Source organism: Salvelinus alpinus, chromosome 22 (assembly GCF_045679555.1).
Source record: "Salvelinus alpinus chromosome 22, SLU_Salpinus.1, whole genome shotgun sequence".
NCBI lineage: Eukaryota > Metazoa > Chordata > Actinopteri > Salmoniformes > Salmonidae > Salvelinus > Salvelinus alpinus.
In genome coordinates this window covers 6,863,730-6,886,471 of record NC_092107.1, presented here as the reverse complement: position 1 = coordinate 6,886,471, position 22,742 = coordinate 6,863,730, and the positions used below count along the sequence as shown (strand labels likewise).

Here is a 22,742-nt window from a genome sequence, read left to right as displayed (position 1 = left end):
GCTGTCACATACCCAACAGAATCAAAAAAGCGCGGACCCTGAAACAAACAGACCGTTAGATAGATCTTGTAAATCTAGAAATCTCCCGGCCAACTTAACGGTCTGGTCATTCCCTCCGTGTGTCGGTCACCCCGGAGACAATGACGGATCTACACAGCAGCAGGCAGCAGACGCAGTCTATCAATCTTCATTCAATCAACTGTTATGATCAGAGTGTTCAATGGTCAACCTACAGCCTATTAATGAATACTAACGAATAGTCAGTCATCGTTTTATTTATCTATTTGTAGAATAGCCCAGTAAACTACTGTTTTTCCGTGACAGTGTTGCAGTAGGTTGTCTCTAGCGCAAGAGAGGATGATCTGCCTTTATATGCATGGGACTCGTTAAACAAAACAAGAAAAAACAAGAATCCTATTACCACCGTTTACCAGGCAACAATATATTCCAGACTTACCGGACGGTGATTATAACAGCTACTCGTCCGTTGTTATTATGTTATTATTTTCTCTGTCTGTTTATCCGTTTAGGAAAAAAAGCACGCGATCTGTGTTGCCGCAGCCTCCTGCAGTCTGGTGGTGGTATAATAACAGTCGCGTCTGTCTCGCTCCAGAGAAAGAACCTTAGCACACGCGAGAGAGAGAGAGAGAGAGCCACTCCCACCTGTTGCTAACAGTACATGCATCTATAATTACACAATAAGGAATAATGATCCAAATAGGCTGAAACTATTACGCTCGTTCTTTGGCAGCGAATGAAAAGGTTGTTGTTTGAAGCTCAGACTAGAGGGATGCAACATAACGGATTTAACCACACCGAATGTGATTTTAAAGTGTTATAGTCTAGTTTATCATTAATTTGTAGCCTAGGCTAAAGTGTGTGGGTGTACCTCTAATCTTGGGAAGTGAAGCTCTTTGTAATCTGTAACACATTCATGTAATGACAATAGGACATGGGTGATGGAGAAGGCCAGAGGGGTTAAACCTCTGGCTTTCTCATCCAATGGATTTTGAGTAGGAGGCAAGGAGTGAGGATGCAAGGAGTATGCAATTGAGATTCTCCCAGAGATCGAGGAATAGACAGACAGATAAATGAGGCAGTGAGAGGGGAAAAAAGGGATAGAAATAAAGAGCTGGTGGGTTGCGACACAGACCCTTTGTCTAGCCAGGCAGATTAAGACTGTGGCAACAGTAATTACCAGTTTAATCAGTGTCTTGAGTCTTATTTCCCATTCAGATAACAACCCCACCCAGAGGAGCAGAACCACTTACAATAAGACTTTATATAAACAGACCTAACCAGGGGTACACCCAACAGACCTAACCAGGGGTACACCCAACAGACCTAACCAGGGGTACACCCAACAGACCTAACCAGGGGTACACCCAACAGACCTAACCAGGGGTACACCCAACAGACAGACTCTCTCCATAATAGAGATTTGTCTCATTCAAAATAAGACTTTTATAAGCATCATAATTATGTCTCCAATACACAGGAAGAGAAGACTTCAATAACTATTGCCACTCTTATCTGAACTGGTCTGAACCAGTTCAACCCAGTCTAAACCGGTCTAATTTGGAGGTTGTCTAGCCTCTTCTCACAGCCGCAGGAGCGTGCAGAGCACTCCGATTCTGGTGAGAGACTAGAGGTTGTCCAACTGTCTGCTACCAGTCTTCCACCGGTGAGACAGTTTAAGGCCGAAGGTAGTTAACGCTACATTTTAAAAATAGAACAAAGCCAAACCGCCTGGTAGAAAGTATACTTCTTATTGGTACCTTGGTATTCTTCAGCTCCATCTGAATAAAGAAAAACACCTTGCTAAACAAAGAAAGCAGACAATATTTTTCTGGTTGTTTTAGTTGGGATTATTATGCAGTTTTTTCACATGTAATGTACATACTCTCTTCAGAAGGTTGGGACTAGGATCAGTCCAACATTGTACCATAACGATTGTGCTGGAAAAATAGGATTTAGATATGTACTTCTATACTGTATCATACACAGGCATCCTTCATGTACCATCATTATCATCATCATCACCAATTGTATTATTATTATTATGATTTTAGACATTCCATAAAAAAGGTGTCATGCGTGTCATCTCAGTCAGCCAGACAGAGAGAGAAAGTGGGAGAGCGAGAGAGGAGTAGAGATAAGGAGATACGTTTGACGTTCCAACGTTTGATCAGACTGCGACTGTCCCAAATGGCACCCTATTTTTGATAAAAGTAGTGCACTATTTAGGGTCTATGGTGCCGTTTGGGACTTAGACAATAACAGTACCACTTTGCGTCTCTTCATTACACTGTAATCAACCAATCACTTCTCCCCAAAACAAAACACCTAAGAAAATATCAAACCAAAATGCACTTTTTCAATACATGAAAATAACAGTCAGACATAAACAAACAAACAGTTCAAAAGGTCAGATCAGATCCAGTCCAGAGCCACTGTCCGTAGAGAGTTCAGACACTTTCCTGCTGAAACTACAACTCCCATGAGTCTTTGGGCCTGGAACTCTTCTCCAATCCGATCAGTGTATTTGTACCAGCAATGACATCAGTAAGAGCGTCCTTCCCACAGTCACCATGATAGGTCAAGGGTTTGAGGGGGATGGGACACCCTGAAACACCCCGTCTGGGTCCAGAGGGGAGAGGAGGGGTCTTTTTTGCCCCGGAGGGAGGGGAGGGAGTGATTCGTTGTGCTAGCATCTAGCAGGTTAGCGGTTAGCCTTGGCTGCTTCTTTGGCTGCCAGGATGAGAGGAGTCAGACTGGATAAAGGCTTGGCCACCTTCAGGAACTGGTGCTGTGGAGGAGGAGGAGAGGAAAGATAGGTTTCGTTTTATTACTGGTAAAACTAGTCACGTGGTTTGATGAAGAAACCAACTTTATGCTCCTCTCTCTCTCTCTCTCTCTCTCTACCTGTAGTAGGTCTTTAGCGCTCCCTCTCTTCTCCACATCCATCTCCAGGCAACAGGTGAGGAAGTCTCTGAAGACTGAGGACAGTTTCTCTGGGTTCTGAAGCTCTGGAGTCCCGTTGGTCGCAATCAGATACAACGCCTAGGAGATAGGACAGGACAGACAGGGGCCGTTATAGACACACAAAGACTGAGAGACACACACACACACACATTCGCTCTCTCTCTACCTCTTACCCTGAGTGGGTTCTCATTGAGGTAAGGGGGTTCTCCCTCCACCATCTCTATAGCCATGATGCCTAGAGACCAGATGTCAACTTTAGGACCGTAAGCCTTCCTGGTCACCACCTCTGGAGCCATCCAATAGGGAGTCCCCACCATGGTGCTCCTCTTACTCTGCTCTGGAGTGATCTGGGCACAGAACCCAAAGTCAGCTAGAGAGGAGAGAGAGAACACACATGTTATAATAGGACATTGCACTCTAATGCACTATATAAGACTAAATATGCAATGGCACAGTGGTAGTGCTGCATTAGAACACAGACTATGAGCTCCCTCTGCTGGTCAAATGGAGACACTGCATATTAATGCCCCCATCTCCAACCCTAAGTGTGTTACATACTGAGTTTCACTGATCCGTCCATTCCCAGAAGGATGTTGTCACTCTTGATGTCGCGATGAATCACCTGGTTAGAATGGAGGAACTCCAAGGCCTGCAGACACTGGAGAGAGAGAGAGAGATGTACAAAAGTGCTCAAGGCATCACTTTCTGAATTAGAAAGCAGGCCGACAAGCAATGTACACACACACACACACTCACACACACACACAGCAGCACTGACCTCCCGACACACAGCAGCGATCTGAGCCTCGTCCATACATGTTTCCGTGACAACGTCAGTCAGAGAACCTCCAGCCAGATACTCCATCACCACCCATAGCTCCTCCCCCACCAGGTAACTACAGAAACACAACAACCACACCCATGTTACCATGGTAACACCAAATATGACCACTGTACCAGTTCGTCAATGGTAAGGGGAAGATAGAGGGTGTGAGGGACGGTTAGGGTGTGTCTGTGTGTGAAAAAGAAGAAGCCGAAAGACAAGATGAAGATATCTAGTCCTCACAACTAATGTGTGTGTTTACATGTCAATGTGTGCGTTTAGGAGTGTGTGTGTTTGTATACGTGTCTCACCTGTCTAGTAAACAATGTGTGTGTGTGTGTGTATATGTGTGTGTGTGTGTGTGTGTGTCTCACCTGTCCAGGTAGTTAACAATGTTGGGGTTCTTGTTTTCCCTCATGACCAGGATCTCGTTGATGATGAGCTCCTTCTTGGGCTGCTGCTGCAGGTTCATCTGTTTAATGGCCACTTCCTGGCCTGTAGCGATGTCTATGGCTGTATATACCGTACCTGACGCACTGGAGGGAGAAGGAAAGAGAGGAGGGGAGAGAGAGACTTCTTTCATTTCAAAATGAAGAAGTGAAGTGTGTGTGTGTGTGTGTGTGTGTGTGTGTGTGTGTGTGTGTGTGTGTGTGTGTGTGTGTGTGTGTGTGTGTGTGTAGTGTTGACTCACCCCTGTCCAATCTTCTCAAAGCGTGTGTATTTCTTCTTGGGGTCTCCCACACTGACTATACTCCCTGAGAGGAGGGAGGAAGGGAAGAAGGGAGAGAAGTGAGGTTAATAAATGAAACAGAAAGACAGAGTGAAGAGTCAGAGAGAGAAAGAGATAGACAGACAGACAGGGAAACAGAGAAGAGGCATAGAGGCAGAAGTAGGACCATTACAGTACAGAGACTCTCAGAGATTTCACTTTAAAACCACTGTAGGACCACGGCTGTCAGGGTCAAAGACATGCTGGTCAGACTCAGACAGATGGTGAGAGATGGTGAGAGATGGTGAGAGAGAGAGAGAGAGAGAGAGAGAGAGAGAGATGGTGAGAGAGAGAGATGGTGAGAGAGAGAGATGGTGAGAGAGAGAGAGAGAGAGAGAGAGAGAGATGGTGAGAGAGAGAGAGAGAGAGAGAGATGGTGAGAGAGAGAGAGAGATGGTGAGAGAGAGAGAGAGATGGTGAGAGAGAGAGAGAGAGATGGTGAGAGAGAGAGAGAGAGATGGTGAGAGAGAGAGAGAGAGAGAGAGAGAGAGAGAGAGAGAGAGAGAGAGAGAGAGAGAGAGAGAGAGAGAGAGAGAGAAAAAAAGTGAGAAAAAGTGAGAGAGGAGAGACAGTAACAGACAGAACATCTTGTTAGGTCCACAGTAGGAGGTGAGATGCTCAATTTAACAGAATCACTCAGTAACTCCAGGAGATTGGACAGTAGAGAGAGAAGAGGACCAATCAGATGCCAGGGTTGGACAGGAGGGTAGGAGGGTAGAAGGATGTCTGAGTGACAGTATTGTTTCTTACCAGTAGAGGGAGACCTGAGTACATCTGAGGCATGGAGCATCATAGGATGATATAGTTGAACTAGTTATACACACACCCGCGCACCCGCGCACACACACACACACACACACACACACACACACACACACACACACACACACACACACACACACACACACACACACACACACACACACACACACACACACACACACACACACACACACACACACACACACACAACTCACCCAATGGATTACAGAGTACACACACCATTCATCACTACAGAGTACCTTACGGCACAATGACAGGAGATGGTACCTGGGATCTGAAACCAGCAGCCAGTGCAGTTCACTTCTATTACAACTTTCAGACGACCTGTGTGTGTCTGTGTGTGTGTCTGTGTGTGTGTCTGTGTGTGTCTGCGTGTGTGTCTGTGTGTGTGTCTGTGTGTGTGTCTGTGTGTGTGTCTGTGTGTGTCTGTGTGTGTCTGTGTGTGTGTGTCTGTGTGTGTGTGTCTGTGTGTGTGTCTGTGTGTGTGTCTGTGTGTGTGTGTGTGTGTGTGTGTGTGTCTGTGTGTGTGTGTGTGTGTGTGTGTGTGTGTGTGTGTGTGTGTGTGTGTGTGTGTGTGTGTGTGTCTGTGTGTGTGTGTCTGTGTGTGTCTGTGTGTGTCTGTGTGTGTCTGTGTGTGTCTGTGTGTGTCTGTGTGTGTCTGTGCATGCGTTACTTACGCAGTTTCTCCAGTATCTCTTCATCAGACATCTTCTTCTTGCGTGTTTTGTCTGCGGGGCGTGGCACGGAGGGGCCAGGAGCAGGACTAGGGGTGGGGCTAGTGGGGGGTGTGATGGCGGAGGTGGCACCCTCCGGAGGTGGGGGGGAGATAGGTGACGTGGCAACGTCTCTGGTGGGAGGAGCTGGGAGGGGATCTATCACAGAACGAGTGTATATCTGAGGAGGGAAGGAGAGAGGGAAGGAGAGGAGGAGGGAAGGAGAGAGGGAAGGAGAGAGGGAGGGAGAGAGGGGGTGTTGGAGAGGGAGAGTGTGAAAGAAGGGAGAGAAGGACAATGTTAGCCTTCTGAGCTATAGCTTATGCAATTGGTGGTCCACCAAACCAACTCAGTTACAGTTACTGTTCCTTATTTTACTGTGTCTGTGTGTCCCAGTCAGGTGCGCTAAGCTGCTAAATCACCTTGGCAACAGTGGCGCCATGGCAGTAGCCCTGTCTGAGACGCCACTTCAGTTCGGACCGAAAGAAAAGACCCCTCTCAGCCAATCAGAGAACAGACTTCTCTAGGGGATTTCTCTGGTGTGTGTGTGTGTGTGTTTTCTGTGACAACAGAGTGAACAGAGAGGCAGTGTGAGTTTAGTATCTAAATTCAGCCCCCTGCTGCCGCCCATGATCGCCACACACACACACACACACTGCTGAGTCTGTTAGTGAGGAGCAGCACAAGGATAGTGCGACTTTATTTACCTTGTCTGGTGCCAGGGGGCTGAGTGTATGTGTGTGGCGTGTGTCTTACTGATTTGGTGTGTTCTGGTCGGGGAGCGACAACAGGAGGGGGCGTGGCCTCATCTTCCTCGTCCTCAGATACGGTTGCTATGGCGGGCGTCTCTGACACAGCCTTGGAGCTCTGAAGAGGATGTGACATCACTTTCAGTTAGCTCACTTTCTTTTCCTGTTGGTAATACTCACTCCTTCTCCATCTCCCTTTCTTCTCATTCTGACTGACTGACAGCCAGGCAGATAGAGAACGTGAATGGAGGAAAATATACTGATTCACAGACAGTGCAGACAAAGGGAGAGAATGAGGGATGGAGAGGTAAAGAGAGAGGGAGTAGAGCCAGGGAAGAATGTGTCTCAAGGACTGTTGATTGGTACACCTCTCCTCTCCATTTCGTCCTCTGCTCTCTCTTCCACCATCTCTTATCCTCTCATTCTCTCTGTTTATCCCCTATTTTTCTCTATCCCTCCAATCCTTTTTGCCATTCTTCATCTATGGCAGATGCTCTAAACACACATTGATAGTTGAGATATGTTCCTATCAAAATGCACCCTATTCCCTATATAGTGCCCTACCATGGCTCATAGGGCTCTGGTCAGAATTGTGGTGATGGGCCCTGATCAAAAGTTGTGCACTATATATGGAATAGGGGCTCCCGAGTGGCGCAGCGGTCTAAGGCACTGCATCTCAGTGCCAGAGGCGTCACTACAGTCCCTGGTTCGAATCCAGGCTGTATCACACAATTGGCCGAGCGTCGTGCGGGTTTGACCGTCATTGTAAATAAGAATTTGTTCTTAACTGACTTGCCTAGTTAAATAAAGGTTAAATAAAATATGTGAAATTAAATCGGGTGTGTCAGGAGACTTACGGCAGTGTTGGAACAGCTGTAGTTGTCTGAACTCTTGTCTGTAGAGGAGAAGGAAAACGGGATAAAGGAGGAGAAAACAAGACAAATAGTGTGTGTGTTAACATCTGAATGTGTGTGTGTGTGTGTGTGTGTGTGTGTGTGTGTGTGTGTGTGTGTGTGTGTGTGTGTGTGTGTGTGTGTGTGTGTGTGTGTGTGTGTGTGTGTGTGTGTGTGTGTGTGTGTGTGTGTGTGTGTGTGTGTGTGTGTGTACATGCTAGTGTGTGTGTGTGTACCTGTAAAGCTCATGTATTTCTGGCTGTTGTTAGTCTCCTTGGAGTCATAGAATTTGAGAACATCAAGGACAGCCTGAGGATTCTTCTTCTGTTCCAGCTTAGTGATGTTAGAGGTCTGGAGCAACCGAGCCCATTGCTCCGGCATGCCCTACACACACAATGTTAGTAACAAGAGAAAGATGTTGTGTCTGCAGTGGTCAGAGAACTGGGTCATATCTCCATCCTACAGTATCATCCCCCACTCTGCTTCCCTCTCCCTCTCCTCACTCGCTCCATTCCTCCTAAGATCTCCGCCTATTACAAGACAGGGAGAAAGAGGCATTGAGGGAGAAAGGATTGAGGGAGAAAGAGGCATTGAGGGAGAAAGAGGGTTTGAGGGAGAAAGAGGGTTTGAGGGAGAAAGAGGGTTTGAGGGAGAAAGAGGCATTGAGGGAGAAAGGATTGAGGGGGAAAGAGGGTTTGAGGGAGAAAGAGGGTTTGAGGGAGAAAGAGGCTTTGAGGGAGAAAGAGGGTTTGAGGGAGAAAGAGGGTTTGAGGGAGAAAGAGGGTTTGAGGGAGAAAGAGGGTTTGAGGGAGAAAGAGGCATTGAGGGAGAAAGGATTGAGGGGGAAAGAGGGTTTGAGGGAGAAAGAGGGTTTGAGGGAGAAAGAGGCTTTGAGGGAGAAAGAGGCTTTGAGGGAGAAAGAGGCATTGAGGGAGAAAGAGGCATTGAGGGAGAAAGAGGGTTTGAGGGAGAAAGAGGGTTTGAGGGAGAAAGAGGGTTTGAGGGAGAAAGGGCCCATAGGACTCTAGTCAAAAGTAGTGCACTAATATATATATATATACAGTATATATGTATTAGGGAGCCATTTGGGAAGCACACAGAGAGAGATTAGGAATAAGTGGAGGCACTGTGCTGTAGCTAGTTTTCTTCACTCCAAATCTAAAGTAATTCCTGCTCTGACTCAGTTACAGTGTACCAGCCTGCTGTCCAGAGAACAGATACTCCTACACCAGTGGCGGTCAGTTATTGGATAACTGTCATTCATTTCCATTCACCCAGTTCAATGTAAAATTGATAGGTTTAGGCTACTACATGATACTCAAATTTTCACTATACCCATCACGAGGTTGCTACAACCTAGCCTAGGTTTATTATTATTATTATTAAATTATTTTGTGTGTCGGTGTTGACTAACGGCAAATAAACTATAAGCTATGAAAATAAATTGATTCACACACTCTATACATAAACTCGCAGCAATTTATTAGGTAAATCACCAACGTTCCTGCATCACTGTGCCTTCTTCAGGGTACATTTATTTACCCAATAAATTACTGGGAGTTTATATATAGTGTGCGCCTCTTTATTTATATAGCTTATAATGTAATCATTAGTCCAACAGTTGCAAGCATGAGTTTCTATTGGACAAATTCAGGTATGTTTATTCCTGTTTTGTTCTGTATGCTTCTGTTTAAGAAACGTTTTTCAACAGAATTGCCGGAATGAATAAACCCCTGATCACGCGTTAACACAGTTTCAAAGCTGCCATGTTGTATTCCTTCCCCATCTCCTTTCACCGCTTCCCTTCGCTTGTGGACTTCAATGCAAAACACAACAGCTGTATGTGACCAGGCGAAAAACCTTTGCAAGCCAAACCGCTACAGTACACACAGCCTACATCGTTGTCACCATATGAGCTAAAGTAACGTCATAGTCAGCATAGCTAATAGAACTAACGGGTTAGGAAACCCGCTACAATAATACAGTAACGTTACAGTGTGCAGTCAGTAAGCAGGTACACCGGTGGGCCCAGGTGGCAATAAATTAGTTAAACCAAAAGCTTACCTTGACTTGGAAGAGTTCCAATGTTGTGTTGGATAGTCATAGCCAGCTAGCTAACATAGCATCCTTCTGTTTGAGCAGGGTGTTTTAGTAGGCTAAACAAAGCTAGCATTTCCTAGCTAACTAAATTAAACTGAAAGTGGAAGAAAAAAAACGAAAATCTTTATTTCTCTCGTTTCTAAATTTAAGAAGAAATTTGTTTAAAACTGTTAAATTATTTTATTTCTATCTTTGAGTCAACTACTCACATTTTATGCACTGCAGGGCTAGCTGTAGCTTATGCTTTCAGTACTAGATTCATTCTCTGATCCTTTGATTGGGTGGACAACATGTCAGTTCATGCTGCAAGAGCTCTGATAGGTTGGAGGACGTCCTGCGGAAGTTGGCAATTACAGTGGAAGTCTATTGATGGGCATGAGCCTCCTAGGTTTTGTATTGAAGTCAATGTACTCAGAGGAGGACAGAAGCTAGCTGTCCTCCAGCTACACCATGGTGCTACCCTACAGAGTGCTGTTGAGGCTCCTGTAGATCTTCTTTGCAAAATTGTGTATTTTAATAAATTATTTAGTGACGTGATTATATTTAGTATAGTTTTATCTAAAAAGGATAACTTTTTAAATGTTTGTTAAATTTTTTATTTAATGACATTCACTGAGGAGGATGGTCCTCACCTTCCTCCTCTGAGGATCCTCCACTATCCTACACAGGCCATAGTTGATCAGCTGAATCATTGTTAAACACCCTACTAGATACAGACCCTAGATCTCGAGCATGTAGACAGACCCTAGTAGAGTATAGATGTAGAGCACATGGACTCACTGTGAACTCTCCAGTGACCGCATCGAAGCCCACATGGATGGTGTGTTCAAAATCAGAAGGCAGAGAGATCTCTGGACGCTCCTTCTTCTTGTTGGCTGAGAGAGAGATAAAGAGAGAGATAAAATTAGGAGAGAAAGGGAGAGAGGAGAGGCTCATGGGAAGGCTAACCATGCAAGCTACCGCAAGGGATCCTGGGGGATTTGGATGTCTGTCTTTCCCCTGGTTACCTCCCTTCGTTGTGCGCGCGCACACAGGACTCACTCTTGTCTCCTCCTCCTGTCAGGATGGACCTGATGGAGCGATCTTTCTTCTTCCTGTCCTCTGGGTTGGGGGGGAGGGGCTTGGAGCCATGGGGGGCGGGATCTTTGCTGCAGGAGCCAATCAGAGTGCTGGTGTTCCTCATGGGCGGGGCTGGGGGCTTGTCCTCAATGTCCCCATTATCAGACATCTTCACCAATTACACGCCGGCTGCTCCTGGAACAACCAATCAACATTAGGTCACAGAACATTACCAGTCTACCAGCCTATCAACTAACATGACAGTAGCCCACTAGCCAATCAACTGACAAAACATTTAGCCAATCAGCTGACAGGACAACACCAGTCCACTAGCCTGTCAGCTGACAGAACATTAGTACTCTAGCCAATTAGCTGACAGAACATTATTCCACTAGCCCATCAGCTGAGAGAGCATTAGTCAACTAGCCTATCAGCTAACATGACACAGGTAGTAGAGCTACCAGTCCATAGTTGACTAGCTGGCATTCTGTTTGATCTGCAAACACACACATCATTTACAGGCCAGTTTCCCGGAAACAGAGTGTGTGTGTGCACGCTGCAAACACTGACCACTGAGTCACAATCCAGGAAGAGAAAGACACACAACCCTGCTGCCTCTGCTCACAAACTAATTCTAGGTGCCATTGAACTGAGGAGAGAAAGAAACAAGCTAATGACTGGTTGTACCACAAACATCTAAAAACGGCACACACACACAAAGTCATTCACATGGGGGATGTAAGCTTACCTACTATAGTGAATACTCTGGTGGACGCAGTCTACCAGAGGGAACAACTATCTGGGTCAGATACACACACACAGGACAGTTTTACAGAGTTCACGTCATGAGAAGAGCTTACCAAGAAAAACGTCCAAAAGGACTAATTTGAGGTAGAAAGTTGGAGCACTAAACAAAAAAAGCAGATTGATTTAATTTAGCTCACTTTAATCCACTGTACAGGAGAATAACAGAGATCATGTCGTCTCAATGCAGGAATGAATCATAACTTCCACATGTTAAATAATATGACATTTACATCTGATTTGTAATCATCTGGTACACTGACCTCATCATATCTCAGGGTTAGTGTAACAGAGTTAAGATCATATACCGTAATGCCACAACTTGAAATGTCTCCCTTCGTGTCGCTGAATTGCTAGCTTTTCGGTGGTGTAGCTGGCTAAGCAGTTGTCAAGCGGGCGGTCTCTCGTTTGCGAACCACTTGTTAGAGCGCAGTAAGAGGACTGGGACAGTGAAGGAAGCTACAGTACACTTCTATACAGGCACAGTGACGCCTGTGTTACATTAGCAGTGGCTAGGTTCTGTCTGGCCTCACCCAGGTCTGTCTGTCTATCAGGCTGGAACTCTGATCTTAGCTTCAGCTTCTGTTTCCTCAGTCCTCCTCTAAACTGCAACAGATAGTCCAAGTCCAAATACCATGCAGTGTGTGGGGGGGGGGGGGGGGGGGGTGAGAGTGTGAGAGTGTGTGTGTTTGGACTTGAGTTCTGTTCTGCTGCCTTTCAGTCATAATGAGGTCACAGCCTGTGATGTCAGAACGAGTCATGGGGTAGGAGGTGGGGTTTGTGGCTCACACACACACACGTCATGAAAGTGTGGAACTACAGTATATTTGTCACACAAACACTAAACAGATGTATGAACAAATGCACACACAGTCTACAATCACACACCTCTTCACATTTACAGCTCTGGTGACTAAGAGAGCAGCTGGCCACAAGGTGGATCACACACACATACTGTACTTGATATGGTTCTGTAATTCTAGAGCACCTTTGTCACCTCCTCCCTTCTTTCCATCTTCACTCCCTCCTTCAGACATCAAACACATCCTCCCCCTTCTCCCCACCCAAATCCTCCTCTGGCGAGCAGACACAAGGGAGGTCTCACATTTTTAGTTTATACACACAACCCTGTCATCACACATCACCCTACTAACACACACACACACTGAGCAGAAGACTAATAAAAAGGTACATCTTGAGCTACGTCCCAAATGGCACGCTATTCGCTTTACAGTGCACAACTTTTGACCAGAGCCCATAGAGCTCTAGTCAAAAGTAGTATGCTATGTAGGATATAGGGTGCCATTTGACATGCATCTCTGGTGCTTTCCACTGACTGAGCTGACGCCATAGATATCAAACAGGGTTGGACTCAGATTACAACCCTGTCTCACCCCTGTCTCAATTTTTTTCTTTCTTTTGTGACCAATTTTAAAAAGTACAAAACACACGCATACTGTTTTGTTGTCTGACAGAGACAGTAGGTTAGCCTGTTGGTGTTCCTCCCTGCTGATCAGCAGAATTAGCTAAACCTCCACAGCCAGCAGGGGAGGAGAGGGGAGGCCTCAATACACCAAGCCCAGAAGACCTCACTATCCCTGGTGAGTTGAGGAGACAGAGACCCCCTCCTGGTGGAGCTAATGACTAGACAGATTGAGCCTACGCTCATCGTTTTGTGTGTGTTTGTGTGAGATAAAAAAAAATTCAGCAAAAGAAAGAACAATATCAAGAGAAAAAAATTAAGAAAGGAAGCAAGAAAAAGATAAAATAGTATTCCTGTCCCACCATGTTAATGAGCCAGCCCCTAGGGCAGAGAGAGAGACTTCAAATGCATATTTTACCATATTTTAAACACACACACACACCAGGTTTCAGTCTTTCATGTAGATGAGAGCAGACTGTTCTCTCTGATACATTAGCTTCTTGGTTTATTTAAATTCTCAAACAAAGTGGAACACAAAAAAGATCGGAATTATCATCATTGTCATGAAAAGATGTCAACGTAATCACAACATAATCATGCTTTTATCATCTAAGAAATATAGCTAGGTCACTGATCTGGAGAAAGTTATACATGCTTTTATTGTAACTCTTTGTATACACTCTGTGTCAATCAATCACTCCATTGTCTACAGTTAGTTCTAAATGCTGCTGCTCGCTCGGCTTTTAACAGGCACCAGAAAATGTAACCATGTCAGCTTCTCTGGCTACCAGTCACTTTTAGAATAGATTTTAACACTATTAATCATGTTTAAAGCAAGACTCGGTTTAGCCCCCATCCTATATATCAGCCTGAGATCCTCTGGCAGGACACTGTTGACCATTCCAAAGTCTAGGTTGAAAACTTAAGGAGACTGGGCATTTGCCATTAGGGCCCCTAGACTTTGGAATGGTCTGCCAGAGGATTTCAGGCTTGCAGATTCACTGCCTCTTTTTTTAATCCCTGCTAAAGATACACTTTTAGAAAGATGATTTTAATGTAGGCCTTCAATATACAGTGGGGAGAACAAGTATTTGATACACTGCCGATTTTGCAGGTTTTCCTACTTACAAAGCATATAGAGGTCTGTAATTTTTATCATAGGTACACTTCAACTGTGAGAGACGGAATCTAAAACAAAAATCCAGAAAATCACATTGTATGATTTTTAAGTAATGAATTTGCATTTTATTGCATGACATAAGTATTTGATACATCAGAAAAGCAGAACTTAATATTTGGTACAGAAACCTTTGTTTGCAATTACAGAGATCATACGTTTCCTGTAGTTCTTGACCAGGTTTGCACACACTGCAGCAGGGATTTTGGCCCACTCCTCTATACAGACCTTCTCCAGATCCTTCAGGTTTTGGGGCTGTCGCTGGGCAATACGGACTTTCAGCTCCCTCCAAAGATTTTCTATTGGGTTCAGGTCTGGAGACTGGCTAGGCCACTCCAGGACCTTGAGATGCTTCTTACGGAGCCACTCCTTAGTTGCCCTGGCTGTGTGTTTCGGGTCGTTGTCATGCTGGAAGACCCAGCCACGACCCATCTTCAATGCTCTTACTGAGGGAAGGAGGTTGTTGGCCAAGATCTCGCGATACATGGCCCCATCCATCCTCCCCTCAATATGGTGCAGTCGTCCTGTCCCCTTTGCAGAAAAGCATCCCCAAAGAATGATGTTTCCACCTCCATGCTTCACAGTTGGGATGGTGTTCTTGGGGTTGTACTCATCCTTCTTCTTCCTCCAAACACGGCGAGTGGAGTTTAGACCAAAAAGCTCTATTTTTGTCTCATCAGACCACATGACCTTCTCCCATTCCTCCTCTGGATCATCCAGATAGTCATTGGCAAACTTCAGACGGGCCTGGACATGCGCTGGCTTGAGCAGGGGGACCTTGCGTGCGCTGCAGGATTTTAATCCATGACGGCGTAGTGTGTTACTAATGAATTTCTTTGAGACTGTGGTCCCAGCTCTCTTCAGGTCATTGACCAGGTCCTGCCGTGTAGTTCTGGGCTCATCCCTCACCTTCCTCATGATCATTGATGCCCCACGAGGTGAGATCTTGCATGGAGCCCCAGACCGAGGGTGATTGACCGTCATCTTGAACTTCTTCCATTTTCTAATAATTGCGCCAACAGTTGTTGCCTTCTCACCAAGCTGCTTGCCTATTGTCCTGTAGCACATCCCAGCCTTGTGCAGGTCTACAATTGTATCCCTGATGTCCTTACACAGCTCTCTGGTCTTGGCCATTGTAGAGAGGTTGGAGTCTGTTGGATTGAGTGTGTGGACAGGTGTCTTTTATACAGGTAACGAGTTCAAACTGGTGCAGTTAATACAGGTAATGAGTGGAGAACAGGAGGGTGTTACGGGTGTCGTCCTCCTCTTCCTCGGAAGAGGAGAGGAGAGAAGGATCGGTGGACCAATATGCAGCGAGGTAATTAGACATAAATGATATTTATTGAAACACGAAGACGAAATACGAAAACACTTGGAAATTACAAAATAACAAACACGACGTAGACAGACCTAAACTACGAACTTACATGAAACGAAGAACACATGAACAGGAACGACCGAGACGAGACAGTACCGTGTGGTGCAACAAACACAGACACAGCGACAATCACCCACAAACAACCAGTGAGAACAACCTACCTTAATATGACTCTCAATTAGAGGAAAACGCAAAACACCTGCCTCTAATTAAGAGCCATACCAGGCAACCCAAAACCAACATAGAAACAGCAAACATAGACTGCCCACCCAAAACTCACGCCCTGACCATCACACACATACAAAACAACAGAAAACAGGTCAGGAACGTGACAGAGGGCTTCTTAAAGAAAAACTAACAGGTCTGTGAGAGCCGGAATTCTTACTGGTTGGTAGGTGATCAAATACTTATGTCATGCAATAAAATGCAAATTAATTACTTAAAAATCATACAATGTGATTTTCTGGATTTTTGTTTTACATTCCGTCTCTCACAGTTGAAGTGTACCTATGATAAAAATTACAGACCTCTACATGCTTTGTAAGTAGGAAAACCTGCAAAATCGGCAGTGTATCAAATACTTGTTCTCCCCACTGTATGCTTTAATTTGCTATTTTTTTCTATTCTCCTTCCTCCTGTCTTTGTTTATTTGTTAGTACTTTTATTTTATTATTTTATGATGTGAAGCACTTTGTTACTTGTATTGAAAAGCACTATACAAATACATGATTATTATAATAATGACTGTATGAAAAATATGTATGAGGACAGAATGCTTATTATTTGAAAATAGGTCGGTTTATAAAGAGAACTTGAAGGTGTGTGTGTGTCCCACTCCCAGGAGTCCCGCAACAGGCCCAAGCAGATGGCAGAGAGGACATGGCCAAACACACAATTAGAGAGAGAGAGAGCAGCATAGCATAGCGCCTGCTGGCTGGCTGTGGGGGGAGGGGGGGGGGGGCAGAGGAGGGTACATTTTTGCATGAGTGAGGAACAAGCCAAGCCTGAACTGGACATGCAGTGAGAGACAGCGAGATATTGAGAGAGAGACAGTGAGAGAGCAACAGCGAGAGAGAAGGTAAAGAGAGAAAAAAAAGAGGTTGTGGTACTGCCATAGCGCACTGTCCTGCCCCCTCTGGTTGCCTGGGGTTACGGTGTTGATGGATGGACAGTGACAGGAAGACTCTCACTCTATTCACACACAATTCAAATGACCAAACTCACACAGACCAAAACCTGAGAGCTCCTGCTCTCGCTCCTTCTATTTCCATCCCCCTCTCTCTCTCACACACACACACACACACACACACACACACACACACACACACACACACACACACACACACACACACACACACACACACACACACACACACACACACACACACACACACACACACACACACACACACACACACACACCTCGTCTCACTACAGGCACTCCACCATGCAGAACGGATGACAATTGATTCCAAGAGACATACCCCCTGTGTGTGTGTGTACCAGCTGGTCTATGATACTGCAGTGTTCTCTCACGCCTAAGAGCAGGAAATGAAGCCAAACAGAGAAAATTAACAACACTCTCTCATCCATGACCGACTGACGACATCACCAATGTCACCATGACGACCTACTACATCACCATGACCAACAAACTATACTGAACAAAAATAAAAATGCAACAATTTAAAAGATTTTACAGAGTTACAGTTCATATGAGGAAATCAGTCAATTAAAGTTAATTAGGCCCTAATCTATGGATTTCACATAACCGGGAATGAAGATATGCATCTGTCCAGAAACAAAAAACTTTCTTCTGAAACTCGTCAGTCTATTCTTGTTCTGAGAAATGAGGGCTATTCCATGCGAGAAATTTCCAAGAAACTGAAGATCTCGTATAACGCTGTGTACTACTCCCTTCACAGAACAGCGCAAACTGTCTCTAACCAGAATAGAAAGAGGAATGGGAGGCCCCGGTGCACAACTGTGCAAGAGGACAAGTGCATTAGAGTGTCTAGTTTGAGAAACAGATGCCTCACAAGTCCTCAACCGGCAGCTTCAATAAATAGTACCCGCAAAACACCAGTTTCAACGTCAACAGTGAAGAGGCGACTCCAGGATGCTGGCCTTCTAGGCAGAGTTTGTCTGTCCAGTGTGTGTTCAGAAACAAGGACATTTCTAAGTGACCCCAAACTTTTGAACGGTAGTGTATATTTCCTTCATTCTTTCTTTCACTGGAGGACATTAAGTGCTTACAATCCAAAGATGCTTTGCAGCCCGGCACTGTGAGAGGTCTGTCCTCCTAATAACTCTAAGTGAGCTTAATGTCAGCTTAAGAGAAAAACACACACACAGCAGCCAGTGTTGATAAATCAGTGTATGTTGGCGTCTTAAAAATGTCAACCTGAGAAGGCTTTCAAATACACTTTAACATACACTCTGGCTATGTGTGTGTGTTTCGGAATTGATGATGACAACAGTCAAGATTCCCAGTGTGCTCATAGGGCGTATCCTAGTGCGTGTGTGTGTTCAAGTTTATGACTAGCCTTCCTCACCTTTCATCAATGCACTGTGTGTGTGTGTGTGTGTGTGTGTGTGTGTGTGTCGCGGCTCTCCACGGGTGCCTAGAGATATCACAGGAACCTAGTCGCCAGCAGATTCTTAGGGTGGGGTGCATCCCAACATTCTACTGTGGCTCCCCCTTTTCCTCTCCTCCTTGACACTCCATCACCATGACATCATCATGAGTTCCACCAGGCGATTGTTTGAATCACAAAGAAGAAAAAGATCCATCTTCTGTCTCTCTGTCTCCCTTTGCATCGCTCTCTTTACATCTGCTGTCTGTTCGTTTAACCGTGCCTAGAGAGACACTCACACTGACTGCGTTCTCCTTTACCTCTGAAGATTTGTGTGTGTGTGTGTGTGTGTGTGTGTGTGTGTGTGTGTGTGTGTGTGTGTGTGTGTGTGTGTGTGTGTGTGTGTGTGTGTGTGTGTGTGTGTGTGTGTGTGTGCGCGTGCACGCATTGAAGAGGGAAGGGGGTGAGATGGATAGAGGAGTAGAAAGCAAGGGAGCGAAGCAGAGAGAAAGAGAACAATGCCAGTCCTGAGGAATACTAGGAGCTCCATTATTCACAAAAAACTGTTTGAAGCTGATCCCTCTATTTTACCCCCTCTACCCCTTGCCCTCTCTCACCCTATTTATTTTTCTCTGAGAAAAAAGGGAAGGGTGTGTGAGAGAGAGAGAATTGAATGAGAGCTGTGAGCCACTGACTAGTCTAAGTACCCAACACATATAATCTCTCTCTCCTTCTCCCCCTCTCTGTGCCTGTCCAGAGTAAACTACAGGGAGAGGGCTGGTCAGTGACCTCACCACTGAACTACTCACTCCTCATATGATAACTATTAAACACAGAGCTGGAACAGACACACACACACACACACACACACACACACACACACACACACACACACACACACACACACACACACACACACACACACACACACACACACACACACACACACACACACACACACACACACACACACACACACAGGTATGAGGGTCTCTGCCCACCAGCTGTCTGGCCCTGCCCACCAACCCAATCACCAAGGCAACACCATAAATAATGCATGTTGCAAAGCCTGCTGGGAGCCCAGAGCTGCTCCACCCCCGGGAAGAGGAATGATATAACTAGACAAGTGTGTGTGAGTACAAAAACTTATATAGCCTAACTAGAGAACAAAAGTTCAGCATGGTAGCAGGAGGCCCCTAACTATTCAACTGGTAAATATTTAAACTCCAAGCACTGTTCTGGTTTTATAAATGCATTGTATGCACGCATGGGTGTGTGTATATGTGTGTCTTCATTGAGTATTGCTAGCTGCAGAGCTGTCAGTGATTGTTAGCAGATCTCCTGAGAGAGCGAGAGAGAGAGAGAGAGGTGTAAAATAGCCAATAGCTAGCATGATAGCCAAAGAGAGATCAAATAAGGACTTCTTCCATATTCTAACTGACTATAGCAAACTACCTTTTTGCCACCAAACTATCCATTGAACAAAACACTATCCCTTTAACACTAAACTAACACCCAAACTATCCCTTTGGTTAGGGGACATAGTCACTTTAACTCTATCCTACATATTACCTCAACTACCCGGTGCCCCCGCACATTGACTCTGTACCGGTACCCCCTGTATATAGCCCCGCTACTGTTATTTTATTGTTGCTCTTTAATTATTTGTTAATTTAATTTTTTACATATCTATTTTTCTTAAAATTGCATTGTGGGTTAAGGGCTTGTAAGTAAGCATTTCACTGTGAGGTCTACACCTGTTGTATTCGGCGCATGTGACAAATAAAATTTGATTTGGTTTAACAAAACACTATTCCCTTAACACTAAACTCACACCCAAACTATCCTACTCCAGACAGTTTGTGTTCCGCTGCTCAGACATTGCATGCATCAACCAATGGTTGCATGCCATGTCATAGACTATAACATATGTGGTTAGCTGATACGTAAAAATACCTATCCAGGTTTTGTAAGATCTGGCATGCATCAGCAATGTCTGAGCATGGGAACACAACCTATCTATTTAACACCCAAACTTTCCCTTTAACACCAAACTATCAGACTCCTCAGACATGCCACCACACCGCCAGCCGACCAGATGGCAAACCAGCAGGGTGTGTGCGTGTGTGTGTGTGTATTTGAGAGGATAATGGTTATCAATGGAGGTCATCTGAGGTCGAGAAAACAGCTAAATTAATATAGAGAGGAGATGAGATTCCTACTGCAGCTGTTCACGCATTCACACTCTAAGCAAGAAAAAAAAGAGAGCAAGAGAGAGCAAGAGGACTTAACTACAGGCCCATAAGGTCAGCAGCAGGATGGGAATTTAAAGGATCTTTAAATGCTAATGCAGCACTACCTGTCACTGTGTGTGTGTGTGTGTGTGTGTGTGTGTGTGTGTGTGTGTGTGTGTGTGTGTGTGTGTGTGTGTGTGTGTGTGTGTGTGTGTGTGTGTGTGTGTGTGTGTGTGTGTGGAGAGGGAAAGAGAGAGAGGGGAGAAGGTGTAGGAAGAGTAAAGTGAGAGAAAAGGATAACACTTACAAAAGAAGAGGGGAAGAGAGAGAGAGATTTATAGTTGATAGTATTATTCTTGCTTCAGTGGACAGGTTAGCTCTGATGCCAGTATTCTGTTCTCTACAGTACTACACTAGAAGGAGAGAGCTCAGGGTAGAAACAAATGACGGAAATACTCCCTCCCTCTATGTGTGTCAGAGAGAGAACACACACGCATGCACATACGCACACACACACACACACGATTAAACCTTGGCCTGGCTAAAGTGTCCAAACCTAAACAGTCTGTTGGGTATAAATACCTGACAGGTGAGAGACAATGCAGCCAGGAGACCACACCCACGTTCTTACTCCCTTTACACCCCCACATCCTCCAACATCTCTTCATATCACATTGAAGAGGCTAATAATAATATTATTACACTGTTTTGCACTTGTACATAACATGCACCCATCCCACTTTCCTCCAGCCATCCAATCACATCTCACTTATTCCTCTACATATTGATGCCATTAAACTTTTATGGGGCACGAAGGTCAATGTTGACTCAGGCACATGAACAGAATTGAGACAAGACCAGTGGTGATAGAGACGACACTAAGATGGGGCTTATCCCAAATAAAAACACTATTCCCTATATTGTGCACTACTTTTGACCAGAGACCCCCATATAGGAAAAAGGGTGCCATTTGGGACGCAAACTGTGTTGTTTCCTCAACCCAGATTAGCCTAGTCTTCTTGGTTAGCCTGTTATTCCTGATGTGTCATTTATTCAAAGTGCCAAGTCAAACTGAGTGAAAGCTGTGGAGCACTGTCACTAATCAGACAGCTACAGCTACACTTATCTAGCCTACCCTCTCTCTCTGTTTCTTCCAGTCTTTTTCTCTTTCTGTCTGTCGGTCTCTCCCTCCCTCTTTCGCTCTTTTCTACCCTCTCTGTCTCTCTATTCTCTGTCTGTGTCTATCTGTCTGTCTGTCTGTCTCTCTCCCCCGTAAGTGCTATACGGGATCCTTGGGATGTCCCTACCCTAAACCCTAATCTTAACCCCTAGCTTTACCATACCCAACCCTAACCATTTGAAATGTCAACTTCAATGGGGTAGGGACACCGGAAGGATCGGAAGGATCCCCCCCCGACGCATAATGATTCGTTTCGCATCTTTCTCCTAAAGACATTAAATCAATTAAAATGGATATACTCTGTAATATCTAGCCTAGACTATACATGAGATCAGAACATTTTAACCATGACATTTTTTGCCAATTTTCCTCCAGGCGATCAACACACGGAGTTTATTTCATTCAAATGATAACTGTATATTCCCAAATGTTTCATTCATACCGTTCGACCCTGAAGCGACAGACAACTGGTCCGCGCGCGCGCGCGCACACACACACACACACGCACGCACACACACACATATACACAAGAGCTCCACCACCACACACATAAAGCACCCCGTTCCTTTCTCCCGGGGGCAACATCAGTGTAACGATAAATCTGTGTCGCGGCCCCAAGTCCAACCACTGATATAGCTACTGTATGTACGTTCCCTTTCCGTTACACTGGAGCGCGGTGAGCACGCTCCTCCTGTCTGCCTGGTGGTAACAGTCCTGTAATGTACCGGTAAAGGAAGGTAAAACTAAAAAGACTGTCATGCCCGGTTCTGTCTGTGGATAAAGGAATAGGAGAAACTCACCTCTCGTCGTGTCTTTTGAAAAATTCCTGATGGCGATCCGATCTCTTTGCCAGCACTCACACACATGCATTCGCTCAAATCGCTTCAGTTTTTTCTTTCTGCCCAATTTGCCAAACCCTTCTTCTATCGCTCTGCCCAGGTTCTGCCAATCCCTGGCTATTGTTAGATACACACCACCCTGCTACATAGCAACGCCCGCCCACTATACTCGTTTATAGAATGCCAGTGGTCAGACTGAAGCTCAGTCGTGTGCTTATTGGTCTGTCTGGCTGTTTGTTTCACTGGGAGGTGAGGTG

The 22,742-nt window shown here is 45.2% G+C and overlaps 1 protein-coding gene across 4 annotated transcripts; it reads right to left on the bottom strand.

Moving 5' to 3' along the window:
* Positions 1-1,844: 1,844 nt before the first annotated feature.
* On the bottom strand, positions 1,845-22,612 carry LOC139548880 (serine/threonine-protein kinase PAK 1-like). Of its 4 annotated transcripts, none has more exons than XM_071358803.1 (14): positions 22,447-22,597; positions 10,857-11,069; positions 10,596-10,690; positions 7,952-8,099; positions 7,680-7,717; positions 6,830-6,940; positions 6,038-6,254; positions 4,500-4,563; positions 4,183-4,344; positions 3,764-3,881; positions 3,544-3,643; positions 3,152-3,355; positions 2,926-3,063; positions 1,845-2,809 (listed from the first exon to the last, which is right to left on the bottom strand). In XM_071358803.1, exons 2-13 carry the CDS (start codon positions 11,041-11,043, stop codon positions 2,939-2,941), a joined length of 1,569 nt encoding a protein of 522 aa, XP_071214904.1. In that variant the 5' UTR covers positions 11,044-11,069; positions 22,447-22,597; the 3' UTR covers positions 1,845-2,809; positions 2,926-2,938. The 4 variants fall into 4 exon arrangements, with proteins under 4 accessions (XP_071214904.1, XP_071214902.1, XP_071214903.1 ...); XM_071358801.1 differs by having other exon boundaries at positions 3,159-3,355; XM_071358802.1 differs by having other exon boundaries at positions 3,159-3,355; positions 10,857-11,063; positions 22,447-22,590.
* Between the last annotated feature and the right edge of the window lie 130 nt (positions 22,613-22,742).